The sequence below is a fragment of the Phasianus colchicus genome, chromosome 39 (assembly GCF_987193195.1).
Source record: "Phasianus colchicus chromosome 39, bPhaCol1.hap1.1, whole genome shotgun sequence".
In the NCBI taxonomy this organism is placed as follows: domain Eukaryota; kingdom Metazoa; phylum Chordata; class Aves; order Galliformes; family Phasianidae; genus Phasianus; species Phasianus colchicus.
Genome location: NC_143474.1, coordinates 1895142 through 1906115, shown reverse-complemented (window position 1 = coordinate 1906115; position 10974 = coordinate 1895142). Strand labels below are relative to the sequence as shown.

Below are 10974 nucleotides of genomic sequence, written 5' to 3'. Positions count from 1 at the left end.
CCACCCAACATGGCCGCCACTCACCCAACATAATACCCCCCATCCAACATGGCTGCCACTCACCCAACATGGCCGCCACCCACCCAACATGGCTGCCACTCACCAAACATGGCCGCCCCCGCCCACCATAATGCCCCTCACCCACCCAACATGGCTGCCACTCACCCAACATGGCTGCCCCCGCCCACCATAATGCCCCCCACCCACCCAATATGGCCGCCACTCACCCACCATAATGCCCCCCACCCACCCAATATGGCCGCCACTCACCCACCATAATGCCCCCCACCCACCCAACATGGCCGCCACCCACCCACCCAACATGGCGGCCACTCCCTCTCTCAGCAATCTCCCATAAATCCACACAAAAACAGAACTCCCACCTCCCCAGCGCCACCCAGTCCACCCCAAATCCGTCCTTTTTCACCCCAAAACCAACTCCGGAAGTGACGTCACCGCCCCACACCGCCTCGTCATGCCCTTCTCCAAGATGGCGCCCAGCATGGCGGCGCCCGCTCTGCAAATGGCGCCTTCCCGCTCTGCGCATGCGTCGCTCTACTCGGAGCATGCGCGCCGCGCCCGTTGCTAGGTGACCCCGCTCCGCTTCCCTCACCGCGCATGCGCGCAGCCCCCCGTTACTAAGCAACGCCGCCATTTTGTGGGAGGCGCCGGCGCCATTTTGTAGGAGGTGCCGCCGCCATTTTGTAGGAGGTGCCGCCGCCGTCTTGTCCCGTTTCAAGATGGCGTTGGCCGACATCGTCCGCCTCCCTCCGGCTTTGGAGGCTCCTTTCGTGCCCCTCGGAGCCCCTCGGGATCCCCCCGGTCCCCCCTCGGAGTTGGCGGTTCGTCCTTCTGGCGGTGCGGATCTGCCCGGGCCCGGCCTGCAGCTCCTACACGGCACCACTACTTTGGCCTTTAAGGTAAGGCCCGAAATCGGCGGATTTTACCTCAGAATTTGGGCCGGGCCGGCACCGAACCTTTCCGTGAGGAGAAGGGAGCGGTTTGTAGCCCCAAAATCGCGGTTTTTTACCTCAGAACTTCTCCCGGCTGCACCTCGAGGGGCTGCGGGTGCCGTTGGTTACCGCAGGGCCCCAAAAACGCACGAATTTAACCCAAAAAGGCTCAGCGGAGCGGCCTGAAACCCTCTAGGAGCTTCTCTGAGTCTGATTTCTTATCGTAGAGATCCCAAAATCCCGGTTTTTTACACCAAAAACTCTTCTGAGGGCCTCCAAGTGCCATAGGAGATGCTATGGGGCTGCTTGGTGGCTTGTAGGACCCCAAAATCCCACATTTTCACCCCAAAAAGCCTCTATGAAGATCTCCAGGTGCTATAGCAGGTCCTATGGGGCGGCTTGGTGGCTTTAAGGACCCCAAAATCCCACTTTTTTGCCCCAAAACCCCTCTATGAGAGCCTTCAGGTGCTATAGGAGATGCTATGGGGCTGCTTGGTGGCTGTGTGGACCCCAAAATCCCACTTTTTCACCCCAAAAAGCCTCTCTGAGGGTTTCCAGGTGCCATAGGAGATCCTATGGAGCTGCTTGGCAGCTTTAAGGACCCCAAAATCCCACTTTTTCACCCCAAAAAGCCTCTATGAAGTTCTCCAGGTGCTATAGCAGGTCCTATGGGGCTGCTTGGTGGCTTCAAGGACCCCAAAATCCCATTTTTTTGCCCCAAAACCCCTATATGAGAGCCTTCAGGTGCCATAGGAGATCCTATGGAGCTGCTTGGCAGCTTTAAGGACCCCAAAACTTCTCTGTAGGACCCCATAACCCCATAGTCCTGGTAGGACCCCATAACCTGATGCTGGTCCCCCATAACCTCACTGTAGGACTCTATAATCTCACAGTAGGACCCCATAACCTGATGCTGGGACCCCATAACCTCACATCGGGCCCCCATAACCCCATAATCTCACAGAAGAACCCCATAACCTGATGCTGGGACCCCATAACCTCACATTGGGACCCCATAACCTCACATTGGGACCCCATAATCTCACAGTAGGACCCCATAATCTCACATAAGGACCCCGTAGTCTGATGCTGGTCCCCATAACCTCACATTGGGACCCCATAATCTCACGGAAGGACCCCATAATCTCACAGTAGGCCCCCATAACCTGATGCTGGGACCCCATAACCTCACATCAGGCCCCCATAAGGTTCCGTTACGCCCCCCTACCCCCCCCTAACCTTCCATTTCCCCCCCCCAGTTTGCCCACGGCGTGGTGGTGGCGGTGGATTCCCGCGCCACGGCCGGTTCCTACATCGCTTCGCAGACGGTGCAGAAGGTGATCGAGATCAACCCGACCCTTTTGGGCACCATGGCAGGAGGGGCAGCCGACTGCAGCTTTTGGGAACGGCTGCTGGCCAGGCAGTGCAGGGTGTACGAGCTGAGAAACAAGGAACCCATCTCCGTGGCCGCTGCCTCCAAACTGCTGGCCAACATGGTGTATCAGTACAAGGGGATGGGGCTCAGCATGGGGACCATGATCTGCGGGTGGGATAAACGGGGACCAGGTGAGTGGGGGGGGTGTAGGAGGGCATTATGGGGTCTTTGGAGGGGATATGAGGGGGTTATGGGGTCTTTGGAGTGGGTAGGAAGGCGTTATGGGGTTTTTGGGGGGAGGTAGGAGGAGGTTATGAGGTCTTTGGAAGGGGTAGGAGGGGGTTATGGGGTCTTTGGAAGGGGTAGGAGGGGGTTATGGGGTCTTTGGGGGAGGTAGGAGGGGGTTATGGGGTCTTTGGGGGAGATAGGAGGGGGTATGAGGTGGTTATGGGGTCTTTGGAGGGGGTAGGAGGAGGTTATGGGGTCTTTGGAGGGGATGTGAGGGGGTTGTGGGGTCTTTGGGGGGAGGTAGGAGGGGGTTATGGGGTCTTTGGAGGCGGAAAGAGGAGGTTTTGGGGTCTTTGGAAGGGGTAGGAGGGGGTTATGGGGTCTTTGGGGGAGGTAGGAGGGGGTTATGGGGTCTTTGTGGGGGGCAGGGAGGGGTAGGTGGTGTATCAGTACAAGGGGATGGGGCTCAGCATGGGGACCATGACCTGCGGGTGGGATAAACGGGGACCAGGTGAGTGGGGGGGGGGTAGGAGGGGGTTATGGGGTCTTTGGGGGAGATAGGAGGGGGTATGAGGTGGTTATGGGGTCTTTGGAGGGGATGTGAGGGGGTTATGGGGTCTTTGGAGCGGGTAGGAAGGCGTTATGGGGTCTTTGGGGGGAGGTAGGAGGAGGTTATGGGGTCTTTGGAAGGGGTAGGAGGGGGTTATGGGGTCTTTGGGGGAGGTAGGAGGGGGTTATGGGGTCTTTGGGGGAGATAGGAGGGGGTATGAGGTGGTTATGGGGTCTTTGGAGGGGATGTGAGGGGGTTATGGGGTCTTTGGAGGGGATATGAGGGGGTTATGGGGTCTTTGGAGCGGGTAGGAAGGCGTTATGGGGTCTTTGGGGGGAGGTAGGAGGAGGTTATGGGGTCTTTGGAAGGGGTAGGAGGGGGTTATGGCGTCTTTGGGGGAGATAGGAGGGGGTTATGGGGTCTTTGGGGGAGATAGGAGGGGGTATGAGGTGGTTATGGGGTCTTTGGAGGGGGTAGGAGGAGGTTATGGGGTCTTTGGAGGGGATGTGAGGGGGTTGTGGGGTCTTTGGGGGGAGGTAGGAGGGGGTTATGGGGTCTTTGTAGGGAGTAGGAGGGGGTCCTGGGGTCTTTAGGGAAGGTAGGAGGGGGTTATGGGGTCTTTGGTGGGGGTAGGAAGGCGTTATGGGGTCTTTGGGGGAGATAGGAGGGGGTATGAGGTGGTTATGGGGTCTTTGGAGGGGATGTGAGGGGGTTGTGGGGTCTTTGGGGGAGGTAGGATGGGGTTGTGGGGTCTTTGTAGAGAGAAGGAAGGGGTTGTGGGGTCTTTGGAGGCGGAAAGAGGAGTTTTTGGGGTCTTTGGAAGGGGTAGGAGGGGGTTATGGGGTCTTTGGGGGAGGTAGGAGGGGGTTATGGGGTCTTTGTGGGGGGCAGGGAGGGGTAGGTGGTGTATCAGTACAAGGGGATGGGGCTCAGCATGGGGACCATGATCTGCGGGTGGGATAAACGGGGACCAGGTGAGTGGGGGGGGGGTAGGAGGGGGTTATGGGGTCTTTGGGGGAGATAGGAGGGGGTATGAGGTGGTTATGGGGTCTTTGGAGGGGATGTGAGGGGGTTATGGGGTCTTTGGAGTGGGTAGGAAGGCGTTATGGGGTCTTTGGGGGAGGTAAGAGGAGGTTATGGGGTCTTTGTAGGGGGCAGGAGGGGGTTATGGGGTCTTTGGGGGCGTAGGAGGGGGTTATGGAGGCTTTGGGGGAGGTAGGAGGGAGTTATGGGGTGTTTGGAGAGAGTAGGAAGGGGTTATGGGGTCTTTGTAGGGGGCAGGAGGGAGTTATGGGGTCTTTGGAGGGGGTAGGATGGGGTTATGGGGTCTTTGTAGGGGGCAGGGAGGGTGTTATGGGGTCTTTGGAGGAGGTAGGAGGGGGTTATGGGGTCTTTGGAGGGGGTAGGAGGGGGTTATGGGGTCTTTGGGGGAGATAGGAGGGGGTATGAGGTGGTTATGGGGTCTTTGGAGGGGATGTGAGGGGGTTGTGGGGTCTTTGGGGGAGGTAGGATGGGGTTGTGGGGTCTTTGTAGAGAGAAGGAAGGGGTTGTGGGGTCTTTGGAGGCGGAAAGAGGAGGTTTTGGGGTCTTTGGAAGGGGTAGGAGGGGGTTATGGGGTCTTTGGGGGAGGTAAGAGCAGGTTATGGGGTCTTTGGAAGGGGTAGGAGGGTGTTATGGGGTCTTTGGGGGAGGTAGGAGGGGGCTATAGGGTTTTGGGGAAGGTAGGAGGGGGTTATGGTGTCTTTGGAGGGGGTAGGAGGGGGTTATGGGGTCTTTGGGGGGGGCAGGGAGGGCGTTATGGGGCAGTTGAGGGCTGTCCTGGTATCTTTGTGGGCTTACTGTGGGGTCCTGGGGGACCTTTGTGGGGCAGGGAGGGGAAGGTGATGTATCAGAACAAGGGGACGGGGCTCCCCAACCCCCAAAGCCCCCTCCCCACCCCCAAATCCCCCCCCTTCCTCACCCCTCCTTTCCCCTCCCCCCAGGCCTTTACTACGTGGACAGCGAAGGCACGCGGATCCCCGGCGACGCGTTCGCGGTGGGTTCGGGTTCCAGCTACGCCTACGGGGTGCTGGACGGCGCGCGACGGCACGACATGGCGGTGGACGAGGCCTTGGAGCTGGCCCGGCGCGCCATCTTCCAGGCGGCACGGCGCGACGCCTATTCGGGGGGCTCCGTCACCGTGTACCACGTGGGGCCCAGCGGTTGGCGGCGCGTCTCCAGTCACGACGTGGCCGGGCTGCACGACGCTTACGGCGAGTAACGGGGTGGGCAAGATGGCGGCGGGACAAGATGGCGGACTGCTGGTCTTCTGTTTGTGGGTTGGGGTGTCAAACATGGCGGAGGGACAAGATGGCGGACTCCTGGTCTTCTGTTTGTGGGTTGGGGTGTCAAACATGGCGGAGGGACGAGATGGCGGCCTCCTGGTCTTCTGTTTGTGGGTTGGGGTGTCAAATATGGCGGAGGGACAAGATGGCGGCCTCCTGGTCTTCTGTTTTTGGGTTGGGGTGTCAAACATGGCGGAGGGACGAGATGGCGGCCTCCTGGTCTTCTGTTTGTGGGTTGGGGTGTCAAATATGGCGGAGGGACAAGATGGCGGCCTCCTGGTCTTCTGTTTTTGGGTTGGGGTGTCAAACATGGCGGAGGGACGAGATGGCGGCCTCCTGGTCTTCTGTTTGTGGGTTGGGGTGTCAAATATGGCGGAGGGACAAGATGGCGGCCTCCTGGTCTGTTTGTGGGTTGGGGTGTCAAACATGGCGGAGTGACGAGATGGCGGCCTCCTGGTCTTCTGTTTGTGGGTTGGGGCGTCAAACATGGCGGAGGGACAAGATGGCGGCCTCCTGGTCTTCTGTTTGTGGGTTGGGGTGTCAAACATGGCGGAGGGACAAGATGGCGGCCTCCTGGTCTTCTGTTTGTGGGTTGGGGTGTCAAACATGGCGGAGGGACGAGATGGCGGCCTCCTGGTCTTCCGTTGGTGGGTTGGGGGTCTTTCATTGGTGGGTTGGGGCGTCAAACATGGCGGAGTGACAAGATGGCGGCCTTCTGGTCTTCCATTGGTGGGTTGGAGGTCCTCCAAGAGTCGAGGGTCCTCCACGCTGGGTTTGGGTCCTCCAAGGGTTGGAGGTCCTCCATGGTGGGGTTGCGGATCCTCCAAGGGTTGCAAGTCCTCCGTGGTGAGTTGAAGGTCCTCCAAGAGTTGGAGGTCCTCCACGGTGGGTTGGAGGTCCTCCAAGGGTTGGGGGTCCTCCATGGTGGGTTGGAGGTCCTCCAAGAGTTGGAGGTCCTCCACGGTGGGTTCAGGTCCTCCATGGTAGGTTGAGGTCCTCCACGCTGGGTTGGAGGTCCTCCAAGGGTTGGAGGTCCTCCATGGTGGGGTTGCGGATCCTCCAAGGGTTGCAAGTCCTCCGTGGTGAGTTGAAGGTCCACCAAGGGTTGGGGGTCCTCCATGGTGGGGTTGGGGTCCTCCATGGTAGGTTGGAGGTCCTCCAAGGGTTGGGGTCCTCCATGGTGGGGTTGGGGTCCTCCACAGTGGGTTGGAGGTCCTCCAAGAGTTGGAGGTCCTCCGAGGGTTGGAGGTCCTCCATGGTGGGTTGGAGGTCCTCCATGGTGGGTTGGAGGTCCTCCAAGGGTTGGGGGTCCTCCATGGTGGGTTGAAGGTCCTCCATGGTGAGGTTGGGGTCCTCCAAGGGTTGGCGATCCTCTATGGTAGGTCGGGCTCCCCAAAGTATGGAACCGGTGTCCATAGAACGTCTCCTTCCGGTCCCACCAACGCGCTACTTCCGGTTTCCGTACGGCAAAATGGCGGCGCCCGAATGAAACTCCAGCATGAAGACGTTGCGGCGTCCTGTTGCCACATCCGGTATCTTCGCATCTACTTCCGCTCGCCAAACACAAGAAGGCGCCGCGGGCGCCGGAAGTGCCGTGCAAATTAAGCGGAAGTCACGTGGCGACCGCGTCCGGAAGTTCCGGCGGGGGCGTAATGGCGGCGCGCAGAATGCTGCGGATCGGTAACGGCGGCGTGGGGCGTTTTGGGTGGGATTGGGGGCACCGTGGGGCGGCCGTGGGGGGTCTGAGGGCTTCTGTGGGGTCTCTGTGGGATTCTGGGGGTCTCTATGGGGTTTTTGTGGGGGTTTGTGGGTCCCTATGGCGTCCCTATGGGTCTCTGTGGATCTCTAAGGGGACTCTGTGGGTCTCTGTGGGTTCCTATGGGTCCCTATGGGATCTATGGGTCCCTATGTGGTTCCTGTGGGTCTCTATGGGTCCCTATGGACCTCTGTGGGTCCCTATGTGTCCCTGTGGGGTCCCTATGTGTCCGTATGGATCTCTGTGTGTCCCTGTGGGTCCCTATGGGTTTCTGTGGGGTCCCTATGGGTCCCTGTGGGTCCCTATGGGTCTCTATGGGGTCCCTGTGTGTCCCTATGTGTCCTTATGGGTCCCTGTGGGTCCCTATGTGTCCCTATGGGTCCCTGTGGGTCTCTGTGGATCCCTATGGATTTCTATGGGGTCCCTATGGGTCCCTGTGGGTCCCTATGGGCCTCTATGGGGTCTCTGTGGGTCCCTATGGGTCCGTATGTGTCCTTATGGGTCCCTGTGGGTTCCTATGGGCCTCTATGGGGTCCCTGTGGGTCTCCATGGGTCCCTATGGGTCCCTGTGGGTCCCTATGGGTCTCTATGGGGACCCAATGGGTCCCTATGGGTCCCTGTGGGGCTCTGTGGGTCCTTGTGGGTCCCTGTGGGTCCCTATGTGTCCCTATGGGGCTCTATGGGGTCTCTGTGTGTCCCTATGTGTCCTTATGGTTCCCTATGGGTCCCTGTGGGTCTCTATGGGTCCCTGTGGATCTCTATGGGTCCCTGTGGGTCCCTGTGTGTCCCTGTGGGTCCCTATGTGTCCCTATGGGTCCCTTTGGGTCCCTATGGGTCCCTATGAGGCTCTGTGGGTCCCTGTGTGTCCCTATGGGGCTCTATGGGTCTCTGTGGGTCCCAATGGGTCCCTATGGGTCCCTATGGGTCCCTGTGGGGCTCTATGGGTCTCTGTGGGTCCCAATGGGTCTCTGTGGGTCCCTATGAGGCACTGTGGGTCCCTATGAGTCCCTATGGGGTCTCTGTGGGTCTCTGTGGGTCCCTATGGGTCTCTATGGGGTCCCTATGGGTCCCTGTGGGTCCCTATGGGTCTCTATGGGGTCCCTGTGTGTCCCTATGTGTCCTTATGGGTCCCTGTGGGTCCCTATGAGGCTCTGTGGGTCCCTATGAGCCTCTATGGGGTCCCTGTGGGTCTCTATGAGTCTCTGTGGGTCTCTGTGGGTCCCTATGGGTCTCTGTGGGTCCCTATGGGTCCCTATGTGTCCCTATGGGTCTCTGTGGGGCTCTATGGGTCTCTATGGGGTCCCTGTGTGTCCCAATGGGTCGCTATGAGGTTTTTATGGGATCTATGGTTCCCTATGGGTCTCTATGGGTCCCTATGGGGCTCTATGGGTCCCTGTGTGTCCCTATGGGTCTCTGTGGGGCTCTATGGGTCCCTATGGGTCTCTGTGGGTCGCTGTGGGTCCCTCTGTCCCCCCACACGTCTGTCTGTCTCCCCACAGCGGAGCGCCGCGCTCTCAATGCCCGCCCCATCCCAGCAGCCCCGCAGCGCATCGGCCAATGGCGGGTCAGGTGAGGGGGGGGGGGGGGGGTCGAAGAGGGGAGAGTGGGCGGGGCTGGATGAACTAGGCGTGGCCTCATTTGCATAACTAATTACCCTCAGCCAGGGATTGGCACCCGGAAGTTCGGGCTACGGACCCCTCCGAGACCTCCCTGATTGGTCGTTCGTGGGTGAGCCCAAACCCCTTCGTTTCACCCCAAATTTTGGGGAGGGGTGACCCCGCCCCCTTCTGTTGGCTCCACCCCCTTCTGCTGACCCCGCCCCCTTTTGCACGCCCCGTTCCCATTGGTTCGTGTTGGAGGGTTTTGCTCCGCCCCTCCCCATCCCTCCCTCCATTCATTGGTTCAATTCCGTGGCCACTCTCCCCGCGCTAAGCCACGCCCCCTGCTTTATAACCCCACCCCCTCATTTCTCCCGCCTCTTCCTATTGGTCCGTTTGGGCTGGTGTGGCTCCGCCCTCTAAATCCATCCATCCATTCACCCGACGCCTTCATTGCTAAGCCACGCCCCCTTTCCATTTGGCCACGCCCCATTTTGACCACACCCTCCCATGGCCCCGCCCCCTTTCCCTCACCACATTCCTATTGGTCCGTTTAGGGGGAGGGGGGTGGGGGGGCGTGTCTCCACTCTCCCATCCCTCCCATTGGTTCTTCTTAGGCCACGCCCCATCCTTAAGCCACGCCCCCTTACATTGGCTGCAGCCACTTCCGCTGGCCCCGCCCCCTTTCCTGCACCTCATTCCTATTGGTCCGTTTTGGGGGCGTGGCTCTACCACCCCTCCCATCCCTCTATTTGTTCAGCTGTTCTCCTTAAGCCCCGCCCCTTTCTTTAGACCACGCCCCCTTCTGGCCACGCCCCCTTTTGTCTGACCCCTTCCCCATACCTGTTTCCTATTGGTCCGTTCTGTTTAGCCTGGCTCCGCCCCCCGGTTCAGCACAAGCCACGCCCCTTTGCTTTGCCCCGCCCCCTTCTGGCCCCGTCCCTCATTCCTATTGGTCCGTTTTGTCGTGCGTGGCCCCACCCCCTCCCGCCCTTTCAATCCAATAAGGCCACGCCCAATTTTCTAAAGCCCCGCCCCCTTTTCCCCTTTTTGGCCACGCCCCTTCAAGATGGCCGCCCGGCTCCCCTGTGGGCGGGGCAGCTGCGCCGTCGCCATGACAACGAGGAACTGGCCGTGAGTTTGGCTCCGCCCCCTCCGCCCCACCGTTGGGCTCTATGGGGTGGTTATGGGGCTCTATGGGGTGGTTATGGGGCTCTATGGGGCTCTATGGGGTGGTTATGGGGTGGTTATGGGGCTCTATGGGGTGGTTATGGGGTGGTTATGGGGCTCTATGGGGCTCTATGGGGCTCTATGGGGTGGTTATGGGGTGGTTATGGGGCTCTATGGCGTGGTTATGGGGTGGTTATGGGGCTCTATGGGGCTCTGTGGGGTGGTTATGGGGTGGTTATGGGGCTCTATGGGGCTCTATGGGGCACTTATGGGTCTCTATGGGTCACTTGTGGGGCACTTATGGGTCACGCTGGGCACTTATGGGGCACTTATGGGGCTCTATGGGGCACTTATGGGTCCCTATGGGTCACTTATGGGTCACGCTGGGCACTTATGGGGCACTTATGGGGTCTGTGGGGCACTTGTGGGTCCCTATGGGTTCCCCTTTAAAACCCCTCTGATCCCTTTAGCCCCGCCCCCCCTCTTAGCCCCGCCCCCTTTCCCTTTAGCCCCGCCCCTTTCTGACCCCTCCCCCCTCTGACTCCGCCCCCAGCGCCGCGCCGTGGCTCTCATCCAATCAATGGACGCCGCCCGGGAAAAGGGGCGGGACTTAACCCTGAAGCCCCGCCCTTCGCTCCGCCCCAAAGCCCGGAACAATAAAAGCCAATGACGAACCCGGCGCTGATTACTTCCGGGTCACTTGGGGGTCATTAGAGGTCACGGGTGGGTCATGTGACCATCAGGGGTCAACGGGGTCATTTGGGGCCCCACACTTATGGGTCCCACCCCCAACTTATGGGTCCTGCCCCACACTTATGGGTCCTGCCCCACACTTATGGGTCCAGCCCCACACTTATGGGTCCCACCCCACACTTATGGGTCTCACTTATGGGTCTGACCCCCCACTTATGGGTCTGACCCACACTTATGGGTCCTGCCCCACACTTATGGGTCCCTCCCCACACTTATGGGTCTCACCCCACACTTATGGGTCTGACTCCCCACTTATGGGTCCCACCC

The 10974-nt window shown here is 59.9% G+C and overlaps 2 protein-coding genes across 3 annotated transcripts; both read left to right on the top strand.

Annotated features, from left to right (window-relative positions):
• Window positions 1-693: 693 nt before the first annotated feature.
• On the top strand, window positions 694-5516 carry PSMB5 (proteasome 20S subunit beta 5). Its single transcript, XM_090130125.1, has 3 exons — window positions 694-920; window positions 2213-2519; window positions 5089-5516. The coding sequence occupies exons 1-3, from the start codon at window positions 741-743 to the stop codon at window positions 5364-5366; spliced, it is 765 nt and encodes a 254-aa protein (XP_089986251.1). The 5' UTR covers window positions 694-740; the 3' UTR covers window positions 5367-5516.
• A 1241-nt stretch (window positions 5517-6757) lies between these two features.
• Window positions 6758-10633, top strand: MRPL52 (mitochondrial ribosomal protein L52). Of its 2 annotated transcripts, XM_090130127.1 has the most exons (5): window positions 6758-7110; window positions 8847-8914; window positions 9854-9918; window positions 10508-10547; window positions 10585-10633. In XM_090130127.1, exons 1-5 carry the CDS (start codon window positions 7083-7085, stop codon window positions 10612-10614), a joined length of 231 nt encoding a protein of 76 aa, XP_089986253.1. In that variant the 5' UTR covers window positions 6758-7082; the 3' UTR covers window positions 10615-10633. The 2 variants fall into 2 exon arrangements, with proteins under 2 accessions (XP_089986253.1, XP_089986252.1); XM_090130126.1 differs by having other exon boundaries at window positions 10508-10633.
• Window positions 10634-10974: the final 341 nt, after the last annotated feature.

Coding starts and splice junctions, on each gene's coding strand:
- MRPL52 (XM_090130126.1), top strand. CDS start 6,929: ATGAAGACGTTGCGGCGTCCTGTTGCCACATCCGGTATCTTCGCATCT. Junction 8,915..9,853: donor CCCTGATTGGTCGTTCGTGG/GTGAGCCCAAAC, acceptor CGCCCCTTCAAG/ATGGCCGCCCGGCTCCCCTG. Junction 9,919..10,507: donor ATGACAACGAGGAACTGGCC/GTGAGTTTGGCT, acceptor CTCCGCCCCCAG/CGCCGCGCCGTGGCTCTCAT.
- PSMB5 (XM_090130125.1), top strand. CDS start 741: ATGGCGTTGGCCGACATCGTCCGCCTCCCTCCGGCTTTGGAGGCTCCT. Junction 921..2,212: donor CCACTACTTTGGCCTTTAAG/GTAAGGCCCGAA, acceptor TCCCCCCCCCAG/TTTGCCCACGGCGTGGTGGT. Junction 2,520..5,088: donor GTGGGATAAACGGGGACCAG/GTGAGTGGGGGG, acceptor CCCTCCCCCCAG/GCCTTTACTACGTGGACAGC.